The sequence below is a fragment of the Bactrocera neohumeralis genome, chromosome 4 (genome assembly GCF_024586455.1).
Source record: "Bactrocera neohumeralis isolate Rockhampton chromosome 4, APGP_CSIRO_Bneo_wtdbg2-racon-allhic-juicebox.fasta_v2, whole genome shotgun sequence".
Classification (NCBI taxonomy): domain Eukaryota; kingdom Metazoa; phylum Arthropoda; class Insecta; order Diptera; family Tephritidae; genus Bactrocera; species Bactrocera neohumeralis.
The window spans coordinates 1,973,693-1,999,429 of NC_065921.1; the positions used below are offsets into that span (position 1 = coordinate 1,973,693).

Consider the following 25,737-nt stretch of genomic DNA (forward strand, 5'->3'; position numbering starts at 1 on the left):
CGACGCTTGGCTTGGGGGGTAGGGTGCGTAGGTAAAGGTCAGGCTTTATGAGTCTTAAAATAAATTAAAATTAAACGTATGTGTATGTGCGAGTTTTGATACAGCCTATTTGAGGTGCAGTAGTGTGCTAGTCCGACACTATCGAGGAAGTTTTTAAGTAAAAAATAATAATAAATTATAAAAACTAGATCTAAAGTATTTTGGTGAGTAATATGGTAAATTGTGTCAATAATCTAATATATAATCTATAATTTCCTTGATCTCGTCATGACCTGCCTTTTCACCTTTGAAAATACAACCCTGCTTTACAAATGTCAAAGACCTCATCTATCATAATGAACCGTGACTTGGGAGAGCAAGTGTAAGCTCCGGTTATTTTGCGCCTATCAGCCCCTTCTGATCTCATGACATTTACTCCCTCGCAATTTTGCTATAATAAAAGGGTATTCTTTCTAATATACCCAGAACTTTATTTGCTTTTTCAATCTGCGATATTTGCCATTGTAGGGTATAAATGCCCACACTGACTAAAAAAAAATTTCATTGCATACTTTTAGGTGTAAAAAGTGGCATGCGAGCACATTCTCATGAATTGCACATTCTAACCACATTGGCGGCCGCTGCGATAGGCCGCATGTGCTTGCGAGCCACCGTAAAACCGCCACAAAGGCATGAGACAAGCGCCATCACTTTTAGCTTTGAGCTGCTCGTGAAAACGGCAGCCGAAAGCAACTCCAAACAGTGTTTAGTTAGATTTCCACACACATCCGCACATACACTTGCCATCCGCCACTCTCTCTCACACAGCTGCTACACACAGCCGCTACAAAGCTCACGCGGCTGTAAAGCTCGCTCCACACTTCCTTTGTGCCGAACCGCACGTCGCGCTGCGCAAATGAAGTAATTGAAACGAAATATTTACATAAATCCGTGTGTTAAATGCGGCGAAAATGTGGAAATGCGCATTTATTTCAACAACTTTCTCCAGCGCCGAGCTTGGGAACAAAAATATGCGCTTATGTTTCTGTAATTCGCCATGTCTACGTGCCGCATTCACTTTGATAATGGCTATAACTCAACCGGCTCTCGGAATGTGTACTTCCATTTTGGTTCTCTGAAATCTGCTGTGTTTTGCTTGTAATTTGGTATGCCGCTCCAACAATTACTCGCTTTAACTAACCCGACAACAACATGGCACCTGAATTCCTTAATTAGCGACCTGGAATATATATCTGTATTAAGTGCTCTCACATAGGCGTTGGCGTCGGCATGGCGCATTTTATGGCATTCAACTGGCCGGAATTCTTTTCTTAAATTGTTTTTAAGTCTGGTTCGAAAGTGGGGCCGCATTCTGTACTTGAGATTTATCCAATTCTCTTCATCTTCTTCTTTGTTCGAATTTTTTTAAGGCGTTTGCTAAGTGTGGATCTCTACACTCTGAGTTTTCATCAGTGGTAACCAAATTTGGTAGCGAAAATAAATAAAAGCGCTCTCTTGCTCACTTTATGACAAATTCCTTCCATCTGAATCCTAAGCAATTTATGCCCAAATTACAAACAACGATATTTGGAAAACGTAAATTGATAAAGCGGGCTATCTCAAAATAATCTTTCATGAACGAAAATAACGATTGGATGAGCCTGCCTTGTTCTTGTAAAGAAAAATACCTTCTTGTTTTACGAGAAACGCTTTTCTGAGCTCGACAATGGCAACCACTTTGAAACGAATACTTGATTGATCTTCTTCTTCTTTAATGGCGTAGGTCCTTCTCCACCTTATCTCTCCAAAGGAGTGGAGGTCTCTCTCTTCATCTATTTTCCCCGACGGGTACTGCGTCTGAAAGTATTTTCAGAGCCAAAGTGTTTTCATCCATATGTGGATGACCTAGCCAGCGTGACCACTGTCTCTTAATATGCTTAACTATGTCAATGTCGTCGCATAAGTCGTGCAGCTCATCGTTCCTTCAAATGGGATATATTTATCTCGAAAACTCGAAACGTCGGTTCATCAGATGTTATCATCGCCCATGCCTCTGCACTATATAAGTAGCAGGACGGGGATGATGAGTGACTTGTAGAGTTTGGTCTTTGTTCTTCGAGAGAGAACTTTACTTTTCAATTGCCTACTCATTCCAAAGTAGCACCTGTTAGCAAGAGTTATTCTGCGTTGGATTTTGAGGCTGACATTGTTGTTGGTGTTAATGCTGGTTCCAAGATAGGCGAAACTATCTACGACTTCGAAGTCATGACAGTCAACAACTCCCATGTGACATGGGAGCCAAGTCGCGAATGCAACGACAGTTTGTTTGATGCCAGGATATATTTCGTCTTGCCCACGTTCACTGCCGGACCCATTTCCTTCGCTTCCTTATCCAGTCTGGAGAAAATAGAGCTAAGGTCGCGGTTCTGGAGGTCAATGTAATCAATATCATCGGCGTATGCCAGCAGTTATACAGTTTTGTAAAAGATTATGCCTTCTCAATTCGGCTCTGCTGCTCGAGTTATTTTCTCGTCTGGTCCTGGGAGAGGTCCTTTCCGATTCCGACGGAGCTTTTGGTATTGCTCAACCTCAGTTTACACAGCCTTATTATTATATTTGCGGAGATACCAAATTCAGACATAGCGGATACCGATGGATAATTTGTGGAAAAAACAAATCTTTTCAGCAAGGTTCTTGCAACTAAAATTTCCCATAGCATACCAACAGGCACTGAAATAAAACACTTTAATTTGCCATAATCAAAACAAATTCCCAAATTTATTACAATTTTCCAGAAACTACAAACTGCTAAGCCAAATCGTTAATATTTAGGTATATGCGGGTTGTTTGCGGTTGTTAGCATTTAGCAAAATTTATTTTTACAAAGCAAAAACTACATTATCCTCTTGTGAAAATTTTAATTCAGGCACTTACAAAAGAGTAACGAAAACAAATCCGTACTAAAAGAAAACATTAATATTTATATATATGTATGTATGTATATGATGTAAATATGCAGTGGTAAACAGAGAGAAACCAACACGCCTATCATTTGTCGTTCTGATCTGTTCTTGAAAGTACTGCCAGTGGCTTCCCTGCTCGTTTACAAACATATTTTGTAATTTTTGATTTTTCATAATTTTTTCTATTTCTTTTTGCTGGTCGCGGTTTAGAAGACTTGCACGCGGTGGTTCTCGCGATCGCATACCAAAATGTTTCCATTCGACATAATGCCAACACCCTCGAGTCCTTTGAATTCCGAACGACCAGAACCCCAGGAGCCGAAGGCCTTCAAGAAAGTGCCGTCGGGACTGTAAATTTGTATGCGATTATTGCCTGCGTCGGCGATTACAATGTAGCCCTGATCATCCACAGCGATGCCACTGCAAAGAGATTTGAAAGCGAATTTCAGTATTAAAAATATTTACAGTTATTTTCGTAAAAGAGAATAAAAGAAACTGAGCGCACCGTGGGAACTTCAGCTGCCCGTCGTCGGAGCCCTCGGAACCGATTGTCTTCAAGACTTTTCCGTTGACATCGAAGATCTGAAGGAGTAGTAATTAAAATATAAAAAAAAAACGAAAAATATAAAAACTATAATGCTTTTTCTGCTACATACTAGCGACGATTTAATTTACCTGAATTCGGTGATTATTGGAATCGGATACAATAACACGATTCGTATTTGAAACCGCAATGTAATGTGGGTGTTCGAGCTCGCCTTCCAACGGACCGAGTTGGCCGAATTTGCCAACAAAAGTACCATCCGACTGAAATACCTGCAAAAAGAAGAAGATTCATGAAGCAAGTGATTTAATATGATTATTGCGTATACGCCCCGGCACACCAGTGCAAGGCAGGGAATCAAAGCACAGGCGCTGAAAAGCACATTTCCAAGAAATGGAAAAGTGTGTTTGTAAATATTCAAAATACAAACACATACATACTTAGCTACCCAATGCATGTCCTAATATGTATGTATGTACATATGTGTATGTATGTATGTAGTCTAGTACGATTTTTTCAATGATATGGAAAATGCAAATAACATACTTTATTATATCACATGTGTTGTTGTAGCAGCTGCTCTTGCCACAGCAGCAGACAGTGCTTGCAAATGCTTCATTCAACTCTGTTCGATTGCCCATTGAAAGGATTGATTGGCAGCATTCGAAACGGCATAAAAAAGATTACCAAACCTAAGACTGGCCAACAACGCCGAACTCACGGCTGAGCGGCCGAATATGCCACAGACAGCAGAGCCGTGCAACAAGAAGACTGCCGTGGTGATTAATGGCAAATATTTAACAATTCACGACGTAGTTGTTGTTGGAAAACTTAAGAAGGTAACTGTTATTCTCAAATCTATTTAAATTAATTTTAAATCAAAAATGTCTATAATTCTTTGCATGTGTCTTTGGTTTGCATTTGGCTACAACAACTACAATGTATGTACATTTAGTTTGTATTCAATGAGAATCACATTGAAATATATACACTGGCGCGCATTAACTATAATTTCATTTCATTGGGTTCATCAAATATATTTCTATTTACTCACTTGCACACGGTGGTTCTCTTTGTCGCACACATAAATGAAGCCCAACGAATCGGTGGCTATGCCCCAAGGATAATTGAATTTGCCATCGGTGATGCCCTGTGAGCCGAAGGCCCGCAAGAAACGTCCTTGCGGATCGAGTACTTGTATGCGATGGTTATATCTGCAAAAAAGAAGGTTAAAATGTTAGACATTTTCAAATAGTTTTTAAGCAAATATTGACTTAAGCTACTAGATGATATACATATACATGTATTATGCAAGTAGCCTTTCTTCCTAGTGTAGTATTCTTCTAAAATTTGCTACTCGAACGAAGACCAAATGAATCCGACTACTTTTGAGCTTCTCCAGTCAGCATAGCCACAAATACAACCCATCCTTCGTCTTTCTAAGCATTTGTTCATCGATTTTGTCATCTATCAAAATGAAGTATATCAAAAGAGAGATCGTGGTATAACATTTACTTGTCTCAAGTCTAGCAACTCATGTTTTTCAAGACAGATGCTCTGAGCAATTGCTTCGCTTCCCTTCTCCTTTGTAACAAAAGCTCAACGAGGGTTAGGTACCATTTTTGTCACCTATCTTTCTTGTGAGGTCCCCAATAGAGTTTTTATAGATTTGCAAATTTCATAACCAAAATTTTCATAGTCGGATAAGCGAAAGTCACTGAGTCTGTTAGCTCCTATTTGTTTCCCCCTATTTTTCCAATGAAACAAGTCTCACCGAAATCCGGAGTTTCAGTCATACTGTGGACCTTTGTTATGACTTCAATACATAATACTGATTCAGTCGCTTTTAATCGGCTCAACTACTTGATTTCCGCCGACTGGAGGGTCAAGTAACAAATTCAATTACGCTCCTCTTGTCATTGAATACATTAGCAGCGAGACTGACTTTTCATTGTGCGAAAAACAATAGCTATGAACTGATTGCGCCTCCGCAAGCGAACGCAAATGAATTGTCGAAAGCGAAGTAGAAAGTTTTCCTCATTTCCGGCGTAAGCGTTTGTTGAATCGAAATTAATTTTGTCATTATTATGATGGATTAAAAGGCAAAAGACGGGATGTTTGCTGCTCCAGCTAGCCATCCGGCCGCCAACTGCGACCCCACAACTTCCATTGGTTTTTGCTTTATTAATGCGACCATTATCTGCTTAAAATTTGCCTGCGAAAAGACATATGCACACACACAAACTAGAGCAGATGGATCGGAAGGCGCCTTTACATATGTGGGTGTATGCGTGAGTGCGCAGTTGTGCAGCTGTAACCACGTACTCCATTTGCCATTTGTCTCAGTTAATTAAAAAGTTCGTTTGAAGGAGCACACACTCGCGAGCTGACCCGTTTTTGTGATGCAAAAAGTCCACTTTCCACCGTTAAACTCACCTGTCTGCTATAATGTATTGTCCAATGCGATTGATCGCCACACCGGCCAAGCAGTCGAACTCGCCTTCGCGACAACCGAAATCTCCGAATGATTTCACGAAAATACCGTTCGAATCGAACACTTGTATGCGATGATTGGACGAGTCGGCGACTACAAAGCTATTGTCTGGGCCAACTGCTACGCCGCGCGGCCATGTAAAGGATCCGGGCTCGCTCCCCCGTCCCCCCAATTGGAACAGCTGCTGCCGTTTACGCAAGTACAAATCCCTAAGGGAAGTACCTGCCACTCCGGTTATACCGGCTGCTGCTGCTGCTACCGTAGGGGAGGTAGGGGAGCCTAGCCCGTTTTTTGACCCGTCATCATCGGATGAGCCCAGCTCGTTGGCCTGCCGCAACGGCAGCCCCAAACTTAAGCGACGCGACACGTCGCTGGCGTGACTACGGCTGGCACTGCTGCCGCTGCTGCTGTTGCCGCCAACGCCAGCGCCATGGCTATGCGAAGACGATGGCGCTGCTGAGGCGCCACTACTGCTACTAGACGGTGTGTCCTTGGCGCTCTTATTGCCATACTTGTTCTTTAAGTAGCGCGCCCAGGAGCTCAACGCCTCGCCGTCTTTGCTGTCCGCTGCGGCGGACGTGCTGGAGCCGGCGGCAGTTACGATAGCGCTGCGCGCCGACGCGGTGCTACGGTCGGCGATTGGTGAGTTGTCGCGCGATTTCAATGCGTGCGAGGATCGGCTGCGTGCCAAATCGGTTCCGCCATAGCCTGAGTACCTGTGGTGTAGAGAGGAAACAAAGCATGAGTTTATGCAAAATAAAATAGATACACTAGAAAATTAATGAAGAGGCAATTGGATTTGATTTCCCTACGATTTACTAATGAAACTGGCGTATTATCGGTTTTGCTCTAATGCATTTATATCTTTGGTCATATCATAGAGTTGGAGCTCTTGGAAATAACCGAATTCGTTGCTTGTGCTTCTTCCGTTAGAATTGTCAATCACTCGATCGTTGAGAGATCTTGAAATTTACAGTTTCATTTTCTTTAAAATTACACGATCGTTAGAGTTTGGGCCAAAGAGAGGCGTTACTTTTCTAAGTTCAAATAAATGTATGAGATAGCTATGAAAAGTGTGAACTCCATCATTGAGTTATAGTGAAACCACAGTGTTTTTAGAAGCTAACGGAGCGCTTGGTTTATGGACCAATTGGATTAGTTGTCGATTACATCGTGAATGTGTGATGACCGAATGTGGTTTAGCTGAGCTCTCTTTGCATATTTTTATTTCTGAGTAGAACTAACTCTGGACTCTCAAACCTCCTCTGCTTTTGCAGGAAGAGCAATCAATTTTACGAACGGATTTTTTGCTTCTTGGTCAACACTTGCTTCTGGAACGCGCAGTTATTTATCAAAGCAGGAATCGGTGATTTCACAATCGATAAATATTTCAACTATTTAAATTCAATTCAGTGCTAATGTTTTTTGCTTTCCATTCTAGAAGGAAGCTTACTAATCCTCCGATTCGTTAGGAACTTAAAATTTTTTTATGATTTCGGGTTCTTTATTTCATTTGGCCGAAGTATAAGCTTGATCTCCTAACTCGTTCATTGTAGTGACCAGGTTAAGTAAAGTAAACGAGAAGAATACTGTGCTCTAAATCCAATTGCAGCACAATGTTAGAGAGAGAACACATTAAATTTGAATTAGTGTCGAATTAACAAAACAGCTAGTTTTCTTGCTTTAGTTTGATTTGTCAACGAAAACAACAAAAAACAAAAACATATGATAGAGAGGGAAGTAGTGAGCGATGAGCACTGAACTAAAAAGTATGAGCAATATGTATGTATGTAACAGTACAGTGGATGAGAAACAAATAAAATTAATAATTAAGAGAGAAAGAGTGAGCGAACGCGCAACAAATACACTAAAGAAAGCACTGAGCACCTCATATTAAATATTTACAAATGCACTTGAATGCACTTTTTCATTTCTTAATTGCTCAATTCGCACTGTAAAGCCTCAGTCAAATTCATTGTGCAGATTTGCGGAAAAATGAGCTCTTGAGAATCGTCAAATAATAATGGATATATACAATGTATATAAATGTATATAAATGTACGTTTATATATGGGAATATAGGTTGTTGATTTTGGATATTTCGTTTAATGTATTTTATTTGCATCAATTTTATTTTATGTCGCACCTTGAGGCCAAGTAAGCAGATGGCGATGCCGTTGTTGGCGATACCGGCTCATCCAGATCGTCGTCTTCGTTGCCGAGCGCGTGCGAGGAGCGACTGCGCGCCAAGCGGCTGCGCCGCTCTTTCATCGCCAGATAGCGCGAGCGTCCGGTGCCATAGCGTGAGTCCGAATCGTCACCAGTGCCGTTGGCATCCTCATCGAAGGAAGCGGTGGGCGTGGAGAGCGATGGTTGTGATACAATAGCGCTGCTCTTGCTTTTGTTTAGAAAGCGGCTTGTGTAGCTGGAAAATTTCGGTTTAATTGATTCGTTTCATCCACGAACATTTTTGCATTTAAATTTCATTTAATTTTGAACAAACGAACATTTCTTTTTCAGATTCTTTTCCAAAATACGAGCAAATGTTTTTTTTAAGAATTTATTGCCTTCATTTTTGTTCATCAAAAAGCATAAAATTGCCGATGATAAGTGATTAAATCGTATTTGTTGTTAGTTAAAGCGGTAGTTTTGCGAAAAGTTTAAGGTTAGTAGTTTTGTTAGGTTATGATTCGTTGGCGAATGTGTCAGTGTTTTCAAAAGGTCTAATGCACTTAAGGCTTCTATTTATTTAGTTTCTTAGTACGATCTATCCTGACTTATTTAGAGAAATGATAAATAGAAAAGAGATCTCTGGAAGTTTATTAACTAATTGTATTTATTTTAAAGGTCCCATGTTCTACATGGTCTTAATAAAGACCACCACAACCCACGTGTGAAACTGTTTCATTAATGCGTTAGAAAAAATTGGTTCTCTTTGGCGAGTTACCAAGCTTCCAAGAGCATTCTACTCAACTATACAGTTTTCTTAGTCCAACATAAATTAACAGTTAGTCTAGTCTAAATAGAGATCAAAAGAGCTTACTACTATAAGTAATATATGTCCAAGTCCTTATCATATTTATGCTCTAGTATCTCCCACTCAATGTGATTTGTAAAACACTCTTTTGTACCGTTACACGTTTTTTGAGTAATCGTTCGTTCAATGTGTAATCGTTGTTAGAAAATGAGATTAGCATGCGTTAATAGAAACAAGTGGCACAGCAGAACATTTCGATAAAACTTAGCATGCCTACTTATGTTCTAGCATGCAGAATTTATAGCGTTGCATATTGTAGTTACATTTCAGCGCTTTTGCGAATGTTTATGAACATTCAACACGTTTTCCGAATAAATCCGGCTTATTAGGTGCCGAGGTTAGCAAGCGCTTACGGGAAAATCTCATTGTCCTCGGCTATTCAAACGCCTACGTGTGTGTAAAAGTACAAGGCTTGTGGTGGTGTGCCCAAAATTAGGTGTATTAAATAAGTCTTCGGCAAACAAGCGGTACTATTTTGTATGCCATAACGGAATTTCACACTTTAGCACGTTTTGTTTGTGTCAAAAGTTGGTGGAAATGTTAATCTTTGTTTGTGCTCGGCAAAGTGTTTTTCTCCGCCGTCCTTTCGTGACGACTTAAGCCAAAGGCCATGTAAGAAGTTTGCTTAGAGAAGTTGGCCAAACAATACAACTTATTGTATGTGCGCAGCAGAACAAACAACTAATTGAATAAAGCCGCAGTTAAATTGAATTTTTTCCTCTCTAATTTCTCGCACTTTAATTGGTTTACTTAGACTTTGCCGACATTTATTTAATGTCGCGACAATTACCGTCAACGTGCAAGAAATAAACGGACAGCATTTGCGCCGAAACGTGACCACGCCTAGCGCTGATTCGCTCGACGCACCACTCATACCTACCAAACACCTACAATCACATAAATACGCCTTAAGGTGTTAGCGAGGCACATTTCGAATAGGCGCGTGAGAGTAGAGCGCCAAATCTGTGGCGAAATCATAGCAAACATATTTCGTGATTTACGAAAACGAGCCCCGAAACACGTTGTTGAGACGAATTCATTTGTGTTTATTGAACGAGCAAACTAAATACCGAAATTAATTAAAATACAGCGCGGTTAATGTGTTGGGAACAATGCGACATGCAAGTGGATACGTGAACGGTGTAAGTAGGGGGAAATGATCCAATATCATGGCTTTTACTCTGGTGCTGATTTCATTAAATTTAGTTAAGTAATTCCCAGCAAGCTTTAGATCCAATAATAAAAATAAAAAATATTAAGCTTTGTATTATAGCCAAATCCTGAGGACTTATAGCTCAACTAGTAAACACCGCAAGACCGCAGCCCGAATCAGCTGATGCGACTTATCTTTTGAGAGCGCAATGTAAATGATTAGTCAACACCGCTTCTACCGATTCGGATTTTTCCCGTAGAAACAAGTCAGCTGATTGCTCTCTCGCAACGCTTGCCAGTATCGGTATACTGTAGTAATTGTAAAAATTGTCTTAGATATATTTGAAATTTTCTTAAAAAAACTCAAAATCCGAGTTAAATACTATTATTTATAAATATATAAACTATTTTTAATAGTTTGATTTCAGTTTTGATATTTTGTATTACGAATAAACAATATATGGCAACATTGCTTAAATGAAAACAAAAGAGAACAGCTGATTTCTACTTTGCCACTACGTGATCAACTTTTGACAAATTCGCTACGGGCGGCAACTAAGGAAGGGCGGAGCGGAATTCGCTAGTTGTACTATTAAAGCCGAGTCCCGCATACGTATGCAACTTTTCGTAATTAGTTAGTGTAAGCAAGGTCTAACTGTAATACCTACAGTAAGTGTTATGTAACGCAGTTTGTTCTCTACAAACTCTCAAACTTGTAGATTATAAATACCCTTAAATAACATATAAATGTTAAAGTCTTTACAAATGTTCTCAGAAAAACAGTTGTGGAAGACATCGATGGTGGTGGTGCGAGGATCTGGCTTTCAATTCACCTAGTTCTAATTTTCCAAAACTGTTTTAAGTAAAGAACAAGCTTTGTCACTTTTCTTGTGCGATGTTATTTAATTTCGTTTATTTAATAATTTAACTAAAACACAACTACAAAGTACGAAACATTGCAAGATCCGACTCTGGATCTCTGAGTGGCACCGCTAAGAATATCAATTATTTTGTACAGAAGGTCTCTTTGCACTAAACAGCTATTTAAATTACAGAAATCACTTGAGAAATCACTTGGTTAGCTAGAAAATGCGATCACAGGTTAATACAAAAACACTTCGGCTACAAAAACATATGAGTTTCGCATTATTAGCATACAACAAATTAACAAAGGATTAAGAGCTTAAGTAAGTAAGATTGTGAACGATTTAGTTTGAAGAGTGGAAAACGAGTTCGAAATGGCTCGAAGGAGTTTGTGTGGGAGGGCGTGTGTGTGTGTGTGCGCGTGCGTTGGATTTTCAACTGATATCTCGTATAGCATCCGCAATCCGCTTTCGGTAACGTGTCCGGGGTCTACTGATATATTGCAAACTAAATGTGGGCACACTCGTACTACTACAAAGACACAAGAGAAGACACACAAAAAGACACATTGACGTGTAGAACGAGGAAAAGAGAAGAAACAAAAATAATTTATTAAAAACTTTTCGAAAGAATTTGGAATAGTTATGGATTTGGTTTTGGTTTTTGCTTTTGCTTTTGTTTTTGTTTTCAATTAATTATCGCTTGCTTTGGTTTAATGTTTATGTGTATGTATGTATATCTTGCTAGAGTATTAGATACTTGAATCGAATTGTAGGCGGTATAGCTGGAAGAATGCCAACGATTCAATGATGCTAACCGGATGAAAGCTCAAGGAGTTGAATTGATGTGCCATTAATAGTAATTAATAGAGCCTTTTACAAGCGAGTGACATTTATTTTACAAAATGGCAGTTTACAAAAACACAAATTTCTGAGCATGACATGATAAACATATTCACATTTTTTAGTCGTGATGATCATTAATAATGTCTTGTTTTTTTATATTCTTTTTACATCTTTTCTATTTCTATAGAGTATCGTCCTTGGTTGCAAATAATAGCTTGTGAATTATTCGGAAAATGACGCGTATTATGACGAAAAGTGCCAAAATGTTAAGTCCAATATCACGCAGATGCACAAGGCTACAACAAACAAGAGAACGAGAATACAACACATAGAAATTGACCAAATCAAAGTGAAAAACACTTAACCAATATACAAAATACAACTCTATATGTATGTATGTATTGCCGCGCAAAAACTTTGCATTTTCAAAAATAATGTCAGGATCTCGGATTATCTTCCGCGTTACGTGTTTTTGACAACAAACAAAAGTTATTATTTATTTAGGGAAAGGTTGTGCAGGAAGCAGGCCAAAGTGTGTTATTCTCTCCTGACTTCAAGTGTTAAAAATTATGATGAGAAACAAGCTTGTAAAAGAGAAAGAGAAATGTCAGAAACACTAGTGTCTAAACAAAGGAATTGTAAGAGAGCCAACGGCTGTTTGCGGTTGTTTAATTTTGAATATCTTTGTAGTATGGAAGAGAAGTTAAATGCAGTGAAAAAATAAATCAGGGGCTGTATAATATTGGTAACAATATATAGCCTTGAAGGATTTGTTTTCAATATAACCATTTTTATTGGAGAAAATTAGATTTAATATATCTTAAAGCTTTCATATCCCGCAAGGCTTTCTACAGAGATAAAAATGATTCTCAAACTATTGGGTAGTCGAAAAAGTTTTTTCGTATTTTTAATACAACTTCAACTCATTTTTTTCTATTTATAATGAATTTTAATCAACCAAATGGGCACCATTTTTTTCGTTAGAGACTTCATTCCATCAATTTCAAAACATTTCTGGTTTCTCGGCGAAAAACTGCTTCTCTTGAAGCCAACATTACTCCAATAAGGGAGTTCTGCATTGACCGAATGACAAATGGTAGTTCGATGGTGCAAGATCCCAGCCAAGCTCTCCCAGTTTTTGCCGATTCATCAAAAATGTGTGTAGCCTAGCGTTGTCCTGTTGATCAGTTTTGACCGTTTTTCCGATTGCTTGCTTCAATCTCATCAGTTGTTGACAGTAAAATGTAGAATCAATCGTTCGACCAGGCTGGAGCAGCTCATAGTGGATGATTCCTCTCCAATCCCACCAAACACTCAGCATAACCTTTTGAGGCATCCTGGCTAAGCCACCATTTGACCTTGATCTTTTTCGCACTTTATAGTCCCATTTCGTCTCCTGTTACCACTCGCTTCTGAAATGGTTCGATTTCATTTCGTTTCAGCAAATAATCGCAGATGTTAATTCGATCCATTAAATATTTCACAGAGAATGTGTGATACTCAAATATCGAGGTTCTTTTTGTAGCCAGCCCTTTTTAAATGGTTCAAAACCGTTTGATGATGAATGTTAAGTTCCTTAGCGATGTTGTGGTTGCTTAAGTGACAGTCCTGATCAATCTTTTCCATAATTTCATCGACTTTTTCAACAATCGGTCGACCGGAGCGAGGAGCATCTTTTACATTGAAACAGCGAACGATTGTTGTGCAACACGAACTCATAGGGTATCGTCCCCGTAAACTTCACAAATTTCATTGGTGGCTTGCGTGGCACTCTTCTCTTTTTTGTACAAAAATTTCAAAACATAGCAAATTTTTTCATTATTTTCGCTCATTTTTGAATAGCTGTAACTTTTTTTCTCCGAATTTAATTTTAATTGGTTAAATGAAGCTGATCCAGCACAATATGGTATGACACAATGTGATTGGTAGCGCTGAAGATATGCGACTCCATCGACATCTATTGACAAAATACGAAAAGACTTTTTCGACTTCTCAATATTATTACCCTATTTTAGGACTCACAAACTCATCCTACTCTTCCTCACAAACTTCCTGCTTACAAACTTCCACTCTGTATGGTATTCCTGAAGTCCTTAGGTCTTTAGTTTGCTTATTTTAAGGAAAAATTTTGAAATTTTGGAGACTTATGATGAATATATGCGACGAATGTCATATATAGAGTGGAAGAGTCTAATTGCGAATAGCTCATCTTTCATGCGTCTGACTATAATTTTGTTAGATATCCGAAGCAATATAAAATTCAGTAAGAAATGGAAACTGAACGCGCCATTTACGAGACTCATCCCTATTGGCTATATCGTTTTATCTAATAAAGAACTCCTAAGTTTTTTTATTGTTATCGCAGAGAAAACTGTTTTAAAGTGTTAGATATCTTACAGAAAAACAAAAAAGAGTTGAAAGTCCAATATATGTGCATATAAAGTTAAAATTTAGATACTGCAATTAGTTAGTACGGGTATCGGCTTATTTCCAGATAAAATATTAATGAAGCGGTTAGTGCGACTAAACTATTTTCAAAACTTTCGCAGAGCTTTGATTTGCCGAAAGCACATGTTAGAAGCTTTCGATTTTGAGTTTTACACAAATAATTTAGTAAAGTCAGCAAATATGTTAACATGCCTGTTAGAAAAGTATGCGCAAAATCCAAGGAAAAGAAAAGAACTCAAGTATTTATTGCCAATCAGTAAAACTTGAAAATTTCTCAAACAAATCGTAAACTATTGCACAATGCAAACTTCAAAATACCTGCTGCCAGAGGCGGCGCTGCCACTTCCATAACGATCGTCCGAGTCGTGAGCGTGATGTGGCGCCGGCATGGTGCGTTGGCGTGACGAAGAACCATAGCCGCTTGTGCCGCTGCTGGATGGAGTTGCATAACTGGACGAAGGACGTGAGGACGCATCGTCACGTGAATTGCGACGCGCTTCCAGACGCTCCCGATAAGAAGAAGCGCCACTTGAGCTACCTGCACCCGATGAAGACAGTGCACTGCTACCGACCTGACTCTTTGCCGCCAAGCTAGAACTAGCGGCGGCAGTAGATTTCGATTTCGTGTCGACTTCATCTTCTGATTCTTCGCTGGAGGTTTCTTCCTCGCTACTCGATTCACTTTCCGCCTTCTTTTTCTCATTGCTAGCTGCCGCGCTGCTATGCTGTGGCAGGAAGCGGCTTACGAACGGTTTCTTCTCCGTGGTTGGCGTGCTGTTGCTGCTCGCCGTGACCGCACTGCTGGCTGGTGTAGCACGCGAACGTGCCGGACTCTCGCGGGCACGTGTGCTGCTTGGCACGGCAGCTGCAGCAGAGCTGGTCGAACTCTCCGTAGATGCTGTCGAATCGCTGCTACCCGAACGCGTTGTCTTCTTGACGGCCGCTACTTGTGCTGATACGGGCGCTTTGGACTGTTGAATGGAAGAAGAAGTGGGTGGAGGTGGTGTTGTGTGAATGCCATCAATAACAGATTCATCAGCGTCAGAACTACCGCCGCTGTTGGGCTTTTGCCGAGCCGTTATCAACGGCGTTGGCGGCGGTGGTGGTGATTTCTGCCACCAGTTAGAGACAGAGAGAGCAGCAAAATAGTTTGTTGACGTTACGTGACGTGCAAAAATGACAATTCGCAATGATTGAATGCGTTGATGGACGAGATGAATGTAAAAGCAACAGCAGGCAAGTCATAAATAGTAATTATGGCGATCGGCATTGATCACGAAGCACATTCACATATGTATGTATATATGGTAGATCGAAATGATTGCAGCGAGAGAAAGAGAGAGAAATGAAAGTGCAAAGATAAGTTTTCGCAAAAATCAAACACAATAAACTCACATGACATTATTTTCATTCAAAGTGAGGGCCACAATCGGGGTTTGTGAGATGAAGTTGCCATTTAGTTTAATATGTGTGGTTTGGGATAGTATCGGAACAAAGGAGGTTATTTTATTTCACTCCATCCTTGCGTTTGAATCGAGACAAATGGTTTCTTGTGCTTTGTGGGTTGATGAATATGAGTGCAGTTTGAATGAGTGGCAAATATTAAGACAAATTCGCAGTCGAACTCACGATTTCAAGGGTTAAAATAACAAAAACATTACAAATACAATGACGATTATTTATTAGAAGCTCAATGAATGGCGATGCGTAGATTACAAATTTATAGCAAACATATGTACATAACTCGAAAAAGGACATCAGAAACTTAACATTCACTTCAGGGACTTGAACGCAAGCGAGGCATTGAAAACCCATTTTCATTTTTCCATACTCTTCCGTCCAAGCGATTTTCAAAGTAGTGAAATAAGTAAATTAACATCGCTACCAAATCGTTTTCAGCTGCCAATTGCATTCAGCGACACAAATTCGTTCGTGTTTCACATACATGTATACATATGTACAAATTTGCTGGCGAAATCGCTTTTGTGCTATTTACGAATACAAATAAAAGAGTCAATTGTTGGTATGTTTTGCAGTGTATAACGGAGTATACACACAGAATTTATTTTTCTAAAATGTTTATAATTTTTCTCTTCATATTGCATAGCAAGATATTGCGGCAAAGATATACGATATATATTATATATCAGTTGCGAAAAGGTACGAGTGTCAAATTTACTGAATATTCATTATTATTTTAATAGGTACAGTTATATTTAAACAGTTATTTAGCGAAATATATTTCTGATGTCCACTGCTTGAAGGCATACAAACCAATTGAAGAGCGAGCTGAGCTTCGTGCTCGTTAGTCAAATTCAACAAAGTAACCAGCGAGTATTTTTGAAAGCAAATATTGCACAATATTTTTGAAAATAAAATGAATCGAGTTTAAGTGTAATAATTGGTTTGCATGCCGCTTCAAAATATATGTCAAAGTATTAAATAATTAAATAACAACAAGCAGAAATAAACAGTTATATCAAAACACATACAAAATAAGTTTAGTGCAAATAATTATTGTAAAGAGTATAAATAACCAAATTTAGGTGTGGAAAGTGTGAACGAATACAAAGAAGAGGACAAACGGGTATATTTAGACTTATCGCTAAGATGTGGGTAGTTATTACTTTGATTAGAGTTGAATAGTACAAAAAGTGGAGACATTACTTATACACGCAAAAGTACTTAGAGGGTGTGGGGGATGTTATCGTAACAGCAGGAAGTATAAATAAACTTACGCAGTAGTAGCAAGTGGCATATTAAGTGAGATAATTAAGCTAGAAAAGCCTAAAACCAAGAGTGAAAGAGTAATAATAATAGTTTGTTTTCTGATGGCAACCCTTTCTAACCAGAAGATCAAAATATTCATGCCTCTATCTAACTTAGAAAACTATAACTGCAGGCTTCGAATAAAATAATGGCTCCGACATATCTTGAAACTGTATATTTGGAACTCTTTCAACGAATATCCCTATATTTCTATTTACCTAAACTACATATTTCACGCACTTTAAACCTTAACTACTGTTTTTGCTATCTTCTTCCTCCGTGTCCTCTTCTTCTTCCGTCTCCTCCGTTTCGGTTTCCGTTTCAGTGTCAGTGTCAGATTCAGTTTCTGTGTCTGTCTCTGTCTCTTCTTCAGTTTTGTTCTGTTCATTGCGGCTCTCAATTTCTTTCCCGCTTTGTTCTTCGCTTCTGCTTATTACTAAATTATCTTGTTGTTGCGTTTCCTTTGAGTCGTGTATGGTCTCATTCGTTGCAGCGTCTGTCTTGTCGTCTAATTCTATGTCTGTGTTCTGTTCAGCGTCAGGAGTGTCGTAACTTTGTTCGGTTTTTTCGTTCTCTACCTCATCTTCCTCTTCAGCAGATTCGTATTCAGCAGCATCGCTCTCGGTCTCTGGTTCCTTTCTATCTAACACTTCCGACTCAGCAATTTCTGCCTTTTGTTTTTCTTCACTCTCCTCTTCTTCGCCCTCCTCCTCCTCTTCCTCTTCACTACTTTCTTCTTCTTCTTCCTCTTCATCCTCATCATCATCTTGCTCTTCGTCACCTTCTTCTACATCTGCTAGTCTTTCATTGCCAGTCCGAAATTGCTCACCAACGTCTCTTCGTTCTGTAGAATTTTCTTTAACTTCCTCTTCACTATCGGATTCCTCTTCTTCTGTTTCTTCTTCTTCTGATTCTTCGTCTTCACTTTCTGCACTTTCTTCGGCTTTTGAGCCCCCACTAGTTTCCGGCTGTTCGATTACATCCCCAGCACTCGGCAGCCTGCCTGCACTACTACCACTACCACTGGGTTGTTCTTCTTCATTTGTCTCATTCACACTTACCTCAGCCCTTGGTGGTGGCGTCCTACGCACTGGTGAAGCATGATTGGAGCTATCGCTCTCCTCGCTGGTTCCTTGCGGAACGCCAGTTCGTTTGAGTGCAGCCACACGGTCGGCAGCTGGGCGCTCAGACTCCGCCGACTGTGCAGTCGTGTTAGCAGCAGTCGCTTGTGTTGCAGTTCCTCCCGGTGCATTTTTGTTCTGACGTTTAATGCGACTTATCTCATCATCTTCGGATACTTGTCTCTGGGCGCCCTGTTTTGGACGTTGCATTGACGCTTTTTGTGCTTGAATGGCCGCCTGCACAGCCGCCTGTGCTGCAGTATCCGATTTCTTTTCCTTCTTCTCCTTACCGATATCTGCCAAGCGTTGAATAACACGTGCACAGTCACTTAAGCGTATAATACCACTAAGCTGTCCACGTGACACATCCTCACCGCTTAGTACGCGATCCTTCTTCTTTTCCAACTCTTGTTGGCGTTGTGCTTGTTGTTGTTCGCTATCGGAGTCATCGTTTTGGTGAGAACGAACGAAGCGGGAACGGAAACGTGATGACTTTCCGGGACGGGACGATGTCTGATCGTTGTCGTATTCATTCTCGTAATCGTAGTCGGTGCCTCGACCATAGCGACTATTGCCGTCACCATAGCGATCGTTATTTGCACGTACTGGTCGCTCACCGAATTTGCGACCACCTAAAACCGGTTCGTCATTGTAACCGACGCGTTCCTCTTGCTGACGAAATTGTGTAGCGAGTCGGTGATCACTTTTCGAGCGCATCAAACCGGGTTGCAAACCTGAAGGAGGCGCCAAATGTGAACTGCTTACAGAACCACTGGGCTGTGAATGTGGTGCAATATTTAAATCACCGAACGAGGCCAGATTCAACACAAGCTGGTTCGGATCAATTGATACAAGGAAGCGCACACGACGTGTATAATCAGTATTCTCATACTCGAAGTGACGCAGGAACTCAACCGTCTTGAGGAAGATCTCTTTGGTGTCCATCAATTCACAATCATCCCATTCGACCGTCTCATTCATGTATTTATCAACAATGTCGCAATTGCTTGATATATTCTGAATCTCATGATCAAGATTTTCCCTAAGCGTTGTCAGATTTCGCATCTCAATTGTGAGATAGCGATCGACCTCGCCTCTCAGTTGATCAGTGCGATCTTTAATCGCCTTGGTAATGCGTCTACAGATCTCATCGATCTCTTCGGTTACTCCAACGCAATTAGTTTGCAGACTGACTGAGTTCTTCTCAATTATGGCGAGAGTGTCCTGCAGCCGATGTAAACTGCGACGGATCTGGGTAAGAGATTGAAAGTAAAATGTGCTTATTAAAATCGTTGTTTATCTACGAAAGTGTTTATTTTCTCACTTGTGAATTGAATCGCGTTATCTCACGACGCAATATGTCCATGTGTGCGCTTTTGCAGTCCTCGCAGATCTTCTTCTCACAATGCGCACAATACGAGAGGTACGATTTCTCTGAACACACACTGCACCGCTCCATGATTTGACCTGTAGCACAACAGTCCATTGGAAACGAATGAAAACCGATAAGCAGATATTGATAATGATTTTCAGAATTTGAAAACGTAAATATAAATCGAGAGCATTCTCAATGAATGAAACATGCCAAGGTTTCAACTTATAGTGAGTATGTACTCTTGATTGGGATATAGAATAAAGATTACCTGACGTCGGATCTGGCAATTCGCCGGTTATCTCGATATGTAACTCCAGAAAACGTTGCAATGTTACATTTGTGGGGAAGGCTTGTACTCCATTGTATGGTATGCGATGTTCTGCTCGGCACTCGGGACATTTGACCTATAATATTTTACAAAAATGTATTGCAATTTGTATTCAATATTGATTATTGCTTTCAGAATTCCTTGTTTAACAAAGTTAGAGTTTTGAAAGTTGCTAAGGCCCTTCTTTATAGTTTTGCTTTGACAGCCTACATTTGGAATCGAAATTATTCTTGTATGCACCTGTAAAAGCCATTAAGACATTATACATCCGACATAATGGTATCTTAAATGCATTTTTGTTTTTCTAGTCCCTTCAGCAATGAGAATTACACAAATGTGAGAAAAGTGTAACAAAATAACAAAAGGGACGTTATGTTTACATAATATACCTTACTAATTTTTTGTTAGAAGATTGTCATTACTCACCTGTCTTCGTACATAGTCCACGAGACCTTCCATACACGGTTCCATGCAGAACGAATGTTGGCATGGCAACAGTTTTGGTATGCGATACCGATCAAGGCACACACAACAAGTCAAAAGTTGCTCGAATTGTTCCATTTCTCACTGGAAAACAAATAAATGAAAATAAGCTTAATTAGCAGACAGTTGAATTGCAATTTGCAAATGTTTAATGTCAAAAAGCGCAGATCGAGAGAGGGGCCGAATTGAACGAAAAGCTTTCTTATAACAAATACACTGGCGTAATCAGAGGAAGATGGAAAAGAAAAAGAATAACTGAGTAGAGTACTAAGAAGTAAAGAGCTCTCTCTACAAATAAAGACCAAACTCTATAAGTAACTCATTATTTTCGTCTTGCTGTATGGTACAGAGGTATGAACGATGACAACATCTGAGGAGTCGATGTTACGAGTTTTCGAAAGAAAGGTTCTGCGGAAAATTTATGGTTCTTTGTGCATAGGCAACGGCGAGTATCGCATTCGCTGTAACGATGAGCTGTATGAGATATACGACGCCATTGGCATAGTTTAACGTATCATGAGACAGCGGCTGGCTAAGTCATGTCGTGCGTATGAACGTAAGCCTTCCAGTTCTAAGAGTATTGGACGCAGTACCCGCCGGGGGAACCAGAGGAAGAGAAAGACCTCCACTCCGTTGGAAAGACCAGGTGGAGAAGAACTTGGCGCCATGGAGTGAAAAGAAAGAACTATTGGCGCATTGTTGTAAACTCGGCTATAACCGGGAAGCGGTGCTCACGCCAATAAAGAAGGAAAGAGTTTACAAATATTAAACTCTTATAGCCTAAAAATTGCTCAGCGAGTAATGCGAAGATGGCTGAGGTGAATATATTTTTCGATACCAAACAGTTTATATAATTGATCAGAATTAAGAGAAACTAATTGGTTTCAAGCAAATCAGACTACTTCTAGTACACTTTCGTTGCACCATAATCGTTTTTTCGAAGATCGTCTTACACAAAATCCAAATGAATCGAAAGATACGTGAATCATTCAAACCTCCTGCTTTGCTGTGGTACATATGTATAAATACAATTTTCGAAGTTTTTTCATTTTTTTCTATTTGCATTTCGAAATATCGGCTCGTATACAAAAACGAAATACACAAGGCAGCCCTTGAAAATGAAGGAAATGAGAAGCCATAGAAACAATTAAGATACAACGAGTTCTTCTATATCTCAATTAACAAATACTCACACTAAGGCACAAAGTAGTGTGTAGTGTATGCAAGAGATATTGTATGCTGGCGTTGAACCATGAAGTGTATATATCCGTACATACTTGCACCTCTTACATGCCTCACACATAGAATGTTTCTATTTTGGTTTCCTTGTTTTTTATTTCTTCTTCAGTATTCGCATTTATTTTTTCAATGAATTTCAAATAATTAAATCGCCAATTTTTAATATAACTGTAGTTACTGCTTGGCTCTTCCTGATGCTCGAGGCTATTAATTATTTCCTATAAGCCCCTGCAAGAACCCCTTCAAATAAGCGGCATTTGCGGTTGGAAAAACTGCGTTTCATTCGCAGCAGAAGACAAAGGAAAATATATATACATATATACATGTATATCAGATAAGTACACAGAAACGAGTGGCTATATATCTATGTTTATGTGTGAACGTGTGGAGCGTATTTTTAAACCATGACAGACAGCAATGTGGCAGTGACCGGAAGCTTTCGCATTGACGTCTTCGCTGCCAAATTAACAAAACAAATATGAACAAGCGAAATTTTGAGAATAACATTTCAACAGGCGTATGTTGCACGCGTTTCGTGCTTCGTGAAGATCGCTGTATTCATGTGAGTATTAGTTACTAAAGCGGAGGGATTACTACGGACTAAATTTGCTTCGCTTTCTTTTCGGCGAATGTAAGTTTTGCGCAACTTTCAAAGGCCAGCGCTTTGATTGCATCACAAGATCTTGTAGATACATATACATTGCGACAAAAAAGTACCCGGAAATTGTAAATAGAACGCAAAATATTTAATTATTTTTCAATATTAATTTTGGAGCCTTCGAAGTAATCCCCACCAGATGTAATACACTTATGCGAACGATTTTTCCAGTCCTCGAAACACTTTTCATAAGTACTTTTTGCGATGGCCTTCAGCTCCTTAAACGAATTTTGTTTTATATCTTCCACGATTTCTTGACCATCTTTGAAGGCTTTTGTTTTTGATAAAACAGAATCACTGCAAGCATTTCCTGATACTCGCAACGATTCCGCACAAGAAATTTGGTTAGAAATACTAAATTCGAGACACATTTTTTGTTCGATATTTTTATGCATTGTAAAAATCGCAACGAACGGTGCACAGACTTAAGCAGCTGCTGCAAAGAAACTGGTACACAGATCGTGCTTATATTTCGCATATAAATTAAGGATAGTCCCACCAACTTAACAAAATACATTCTTTTGAAATATTATTCACCCGGGAAATTTAATTACAATTTCCGGGTGCTTTTTGTCACAATCTACGTGTATGTCTTATAGTATATATATGTATAAATGTATATATATGTGTAGGTAAGTCCAATGCCAATTCGAAATAAAACCAATTATATATGGTAACAATAATTCCACATAAATGAAGCAGTTTATTAAGTTCTCCAAATTATTTTGCGTCGAATTCAGTGAGTGCTTGACGAGCATTTTGCGGTTGCTAAGCTTAAATTACAAGAGAGCGAAATTAGAATATATTTTTGAGACGTTAGATGTCCTTTTCGAATCGTGATTTATATTTCCTATATTAAAATATCCCGTTATTTAAGGAGTGGAGTTCGCGATGGAACCAGACGGCCAACAACAACTGCGCCACTTGATTGCTATGGTCATTTGTTTGGAAGCGTTCTTAAAGAGCCAAATGGAGCGATTTCATGTTGTTGGGAACCAATTGAGCTATCTGTTGTAAACATTTCACAGCACTTTTGAGATTGCTAAAATGTTACTAAAATAAGAATACGAATAGGAAAACAGGCATAATTAACACAGGGCTGTTGCCTAATTTCGAAACCAAATGACATCTGTGAGGCGTTTATTTCACAAATTGACAACTGTGTTCAAAGCGAAGCTGGCAAGATTTATCGACATATAGATGTATAAAGATTGGGTACCGACGGTACTTTTTGGAGATATGGGAAAAGCAGTTCATTGGAGTTCTACAGACAAACGATTTGGCTCTCCACTCAATCAAACTATTCCACCAAATATATAATGGCTTTTGCTTTGTTGCTTGTCCTCCGAGTAAATGACTATATTTTCATAAATTTTCTTTGGAACAATTTTCGAATATTATCTGATTAAATATGATCGCCAAGCTGGAACATATCTGCCAACAAAATCCAATTTTCATAAACTTGAAAGACTGGTTTGTCGATAGTTTTCAAACGAATGGGTAATTTTAAGGATAATCCTTTCATGCCATTTTTGAAGTTTCAAATTTCTCTCTTTCAGCGTTTCAAAACCGGTTCCGACGATGTGATAACACCGAGCAAAGGCGGGTATTTTACCCAATCTTCGATGTTAGCATTTTTCGAGCTAATTGAATAATTTCCACAAAGGATGTCCTAAAAACGAAATTCTTCGCTGCGCTATGGCAAATTGGATTTGAAAATCTCTGCCATAACTTTCACAATTCAGTGCAGCGGAATTTGTGAACTGCACTGTGCACAGCAAATAACGGCATTAAAAGCAGGAATTTGACACTAATAACTACAAAAATAATTTTGGCACACATTTTGAAGCGAGTGCGCCCGATGTAGCCCGGCAGCAGCAGCAGCAGCCGGCCCAAGCAAATCAAATTCAGACACAGATGGATATTGCACATGCGGCGCCGTAACCCGGTGCAGCAACTCACCAGTTTTAGTGCCCGCATCAAAAATCTGCTGCACACTGTGCACGCTCGCTGCTCGAGCGCTATGCGATACTTTCTGATTTCTGCCAACGCAACCGAAATCTAAAATTACGACAACGCTAATTTTATATTTGTGTGTATGTAATGCACTTTTGCTTTAACACTAAATCACGAGAATCGGAATGCGGTTTTAGCGCACTCTTAAGATAGTTAATAAAACGAAAATATTTTCAGCTATAACGGTAATAGCTTCTCATTTTTTCTACTACTTAATTTCGTTCACTTTTATTCATTTTCATATCACAATAACATAAAGCTTTTTATTTCAAACACTCAAATCGATCGGCTTTCGTTTTACGATTTTCTATCTCTGCATTTGGTGAATGCATTAATTTATCAGGAAAAAAAATTTGCGATTTATTTTTTTTGGTTTGTGGAGTTAAAAAAATATTGTAAATTATATCTTTGTGGTAAAACTTTATTCGCAAACGTCCGCTCGCTCGCGAACTGTTTCAACTTAAAGCACTAAACGAACTGATCGCAATTTTTGAAACCGTTCTGTGTCGCCTCGGCAGTGCGTCGCTTCGAAAATATCTTTTCAAAATGAGGAACGCGAGAGGGAAATGAGGAAATGGAAAATCAAGGAAAATTAATGAAACATCAACTGCGCGTACACCGTTATGTACACACACGCTCGCACATAAAACTCTTTCGGTCTAAATATACTCGCTTGTTTATATGTTGGGGAGTGTGTTCGTCGAAGCACTTGTGTAAGTTTGGGTGTAGTTCTCCATCTGTCTGATGTTGGTGTTACATGGCGCTCGCCTTAGGCCTCAGGCTGAACATCATATGTTATGTGAACAGATTCCATGGATTCACTCATACAGTAGAATCCCAAGAAAGTTCTCAGTACAAAATAACTTTTCGTATTTTTAGATGAAAAAGTAATTTAAAATTAAAATAAAATACAATAAAAGTACGTTCATACTTCTTCAATTCTCAACGTTGAAGCTTTTGCCTTCGTCCAATGGTTCGGTCACTAATCCTTTTTTCTCTTCATGCCAAATGTCGTCTTTTTCTCGTTCAATGTCAGTTGGGATTTGCAGTTCCTGCAGCTTCGGCTGCGACTCACGGTTTCTGCTTCAGCACAAAGAATATTTTGTCTCACCTCATTGAGTAGATAACGGCTTATATGCTCGTATATACCATGTGGTATGTTTGTATTAATCTTCTCACAGAAAAACTTGCAAATTTTTGGCTTTATTTCCCGTTCATTGATAGCGTGAGTCGTTGTGTATACTCAATTGACTCATGTTTGGATTAAATATTCCTATACAGAGTCTTATACATATGAACGAAAGATGACTTCAGATTATAAACTAATCGCAAGACCTGTTTACAATTAGGCATTGAATATCCTATAGCTACAATCTTACTTGCTCAGAACAGATGTTTCGATCCCATTCCTCTTCTAAAAAG

General features: G+C 39.2%; 1 protein-coding gene and 1 long non-coding RNA gene across 8 annotated transcripts in view; one reads left to right on the forward strand and one right to left on the reverse strand.

Moving 5' to 3' along the window:
- Positions 1-2,729: 2,729 nt before the first annotated feature.
- The window catches only part of LOC126757143 (RING finger protein nhl-1), a 36,071-nt gene continuing 13,063 nt past the window's right edge, over positions 2,730-25,737 (reverse strand). For 2 of the 7 annotated variants that reach the window (XM_050470797.1, XM_050470796.1), the window contains exons 4-14: positions 20,346-20,486; positions 19,860-19,995; positions 19,541-19,683; positions 18,157-19,467; positions 14,645-15,297; positions 8,127-8,405; positions 5,923-6,696; positions 4,541-4,700; positions 3,618-3,758; positions 3,448-3,524; positions 2,730-3,362 (exon numbers count right to left, since the gene is read on the reverse strand). In XM_050470797.1, coding sequence (XP_050326754.1) covers positions 3,149-3,362; positions 3,448-3,524; positions 3,618-3,758; positions 4,541-4,700; positions 5,923-6,696; positions 8,127-8,405; positions 14,645-15,297; positions 18,157-19,467; positions 19,541-19,683; positions 19,860-19,995; positions 20,346-20,480 — 4,023 coding nt within the window. In that variant the 5' untranslated portion in view covers positions 20,481-20,486 and the 3' untranslated portion in view covers positions 2,730-3,148. Of the gene's footprint in view, positions 3,363-3,447; positions 3,525-3,617; positions 3,759-4,540; positions 4,701-5,922; positions 6,697-8,126; positions 8,406-11,052; positions 11,565-14,644; positions 15,298-18,156; positions 19,468-19,540; positions 19,684-19,859; positions 19,996-20,345; positions 20,487-24,261; positions 24,777-25,737 lie in introns of those variants that run through there. The other 5 variants (XM_050470798.1, XM_050470799.1, XM_050470802.1 and 2 more) reach the window with 5 other exon arrangements.
- LOC126757147 (uncharacterized) lies at positions 23,051-24,255 on the forward strand. The gene is made up of 3 exons (XR_007666696.1): positions 23,051-23,114; positions 23,177-23,799; positions 23,859-24,255. It is a non-coding gene; the product is annotated as an uncharacterized LOC126757147 (long non-coding RNA).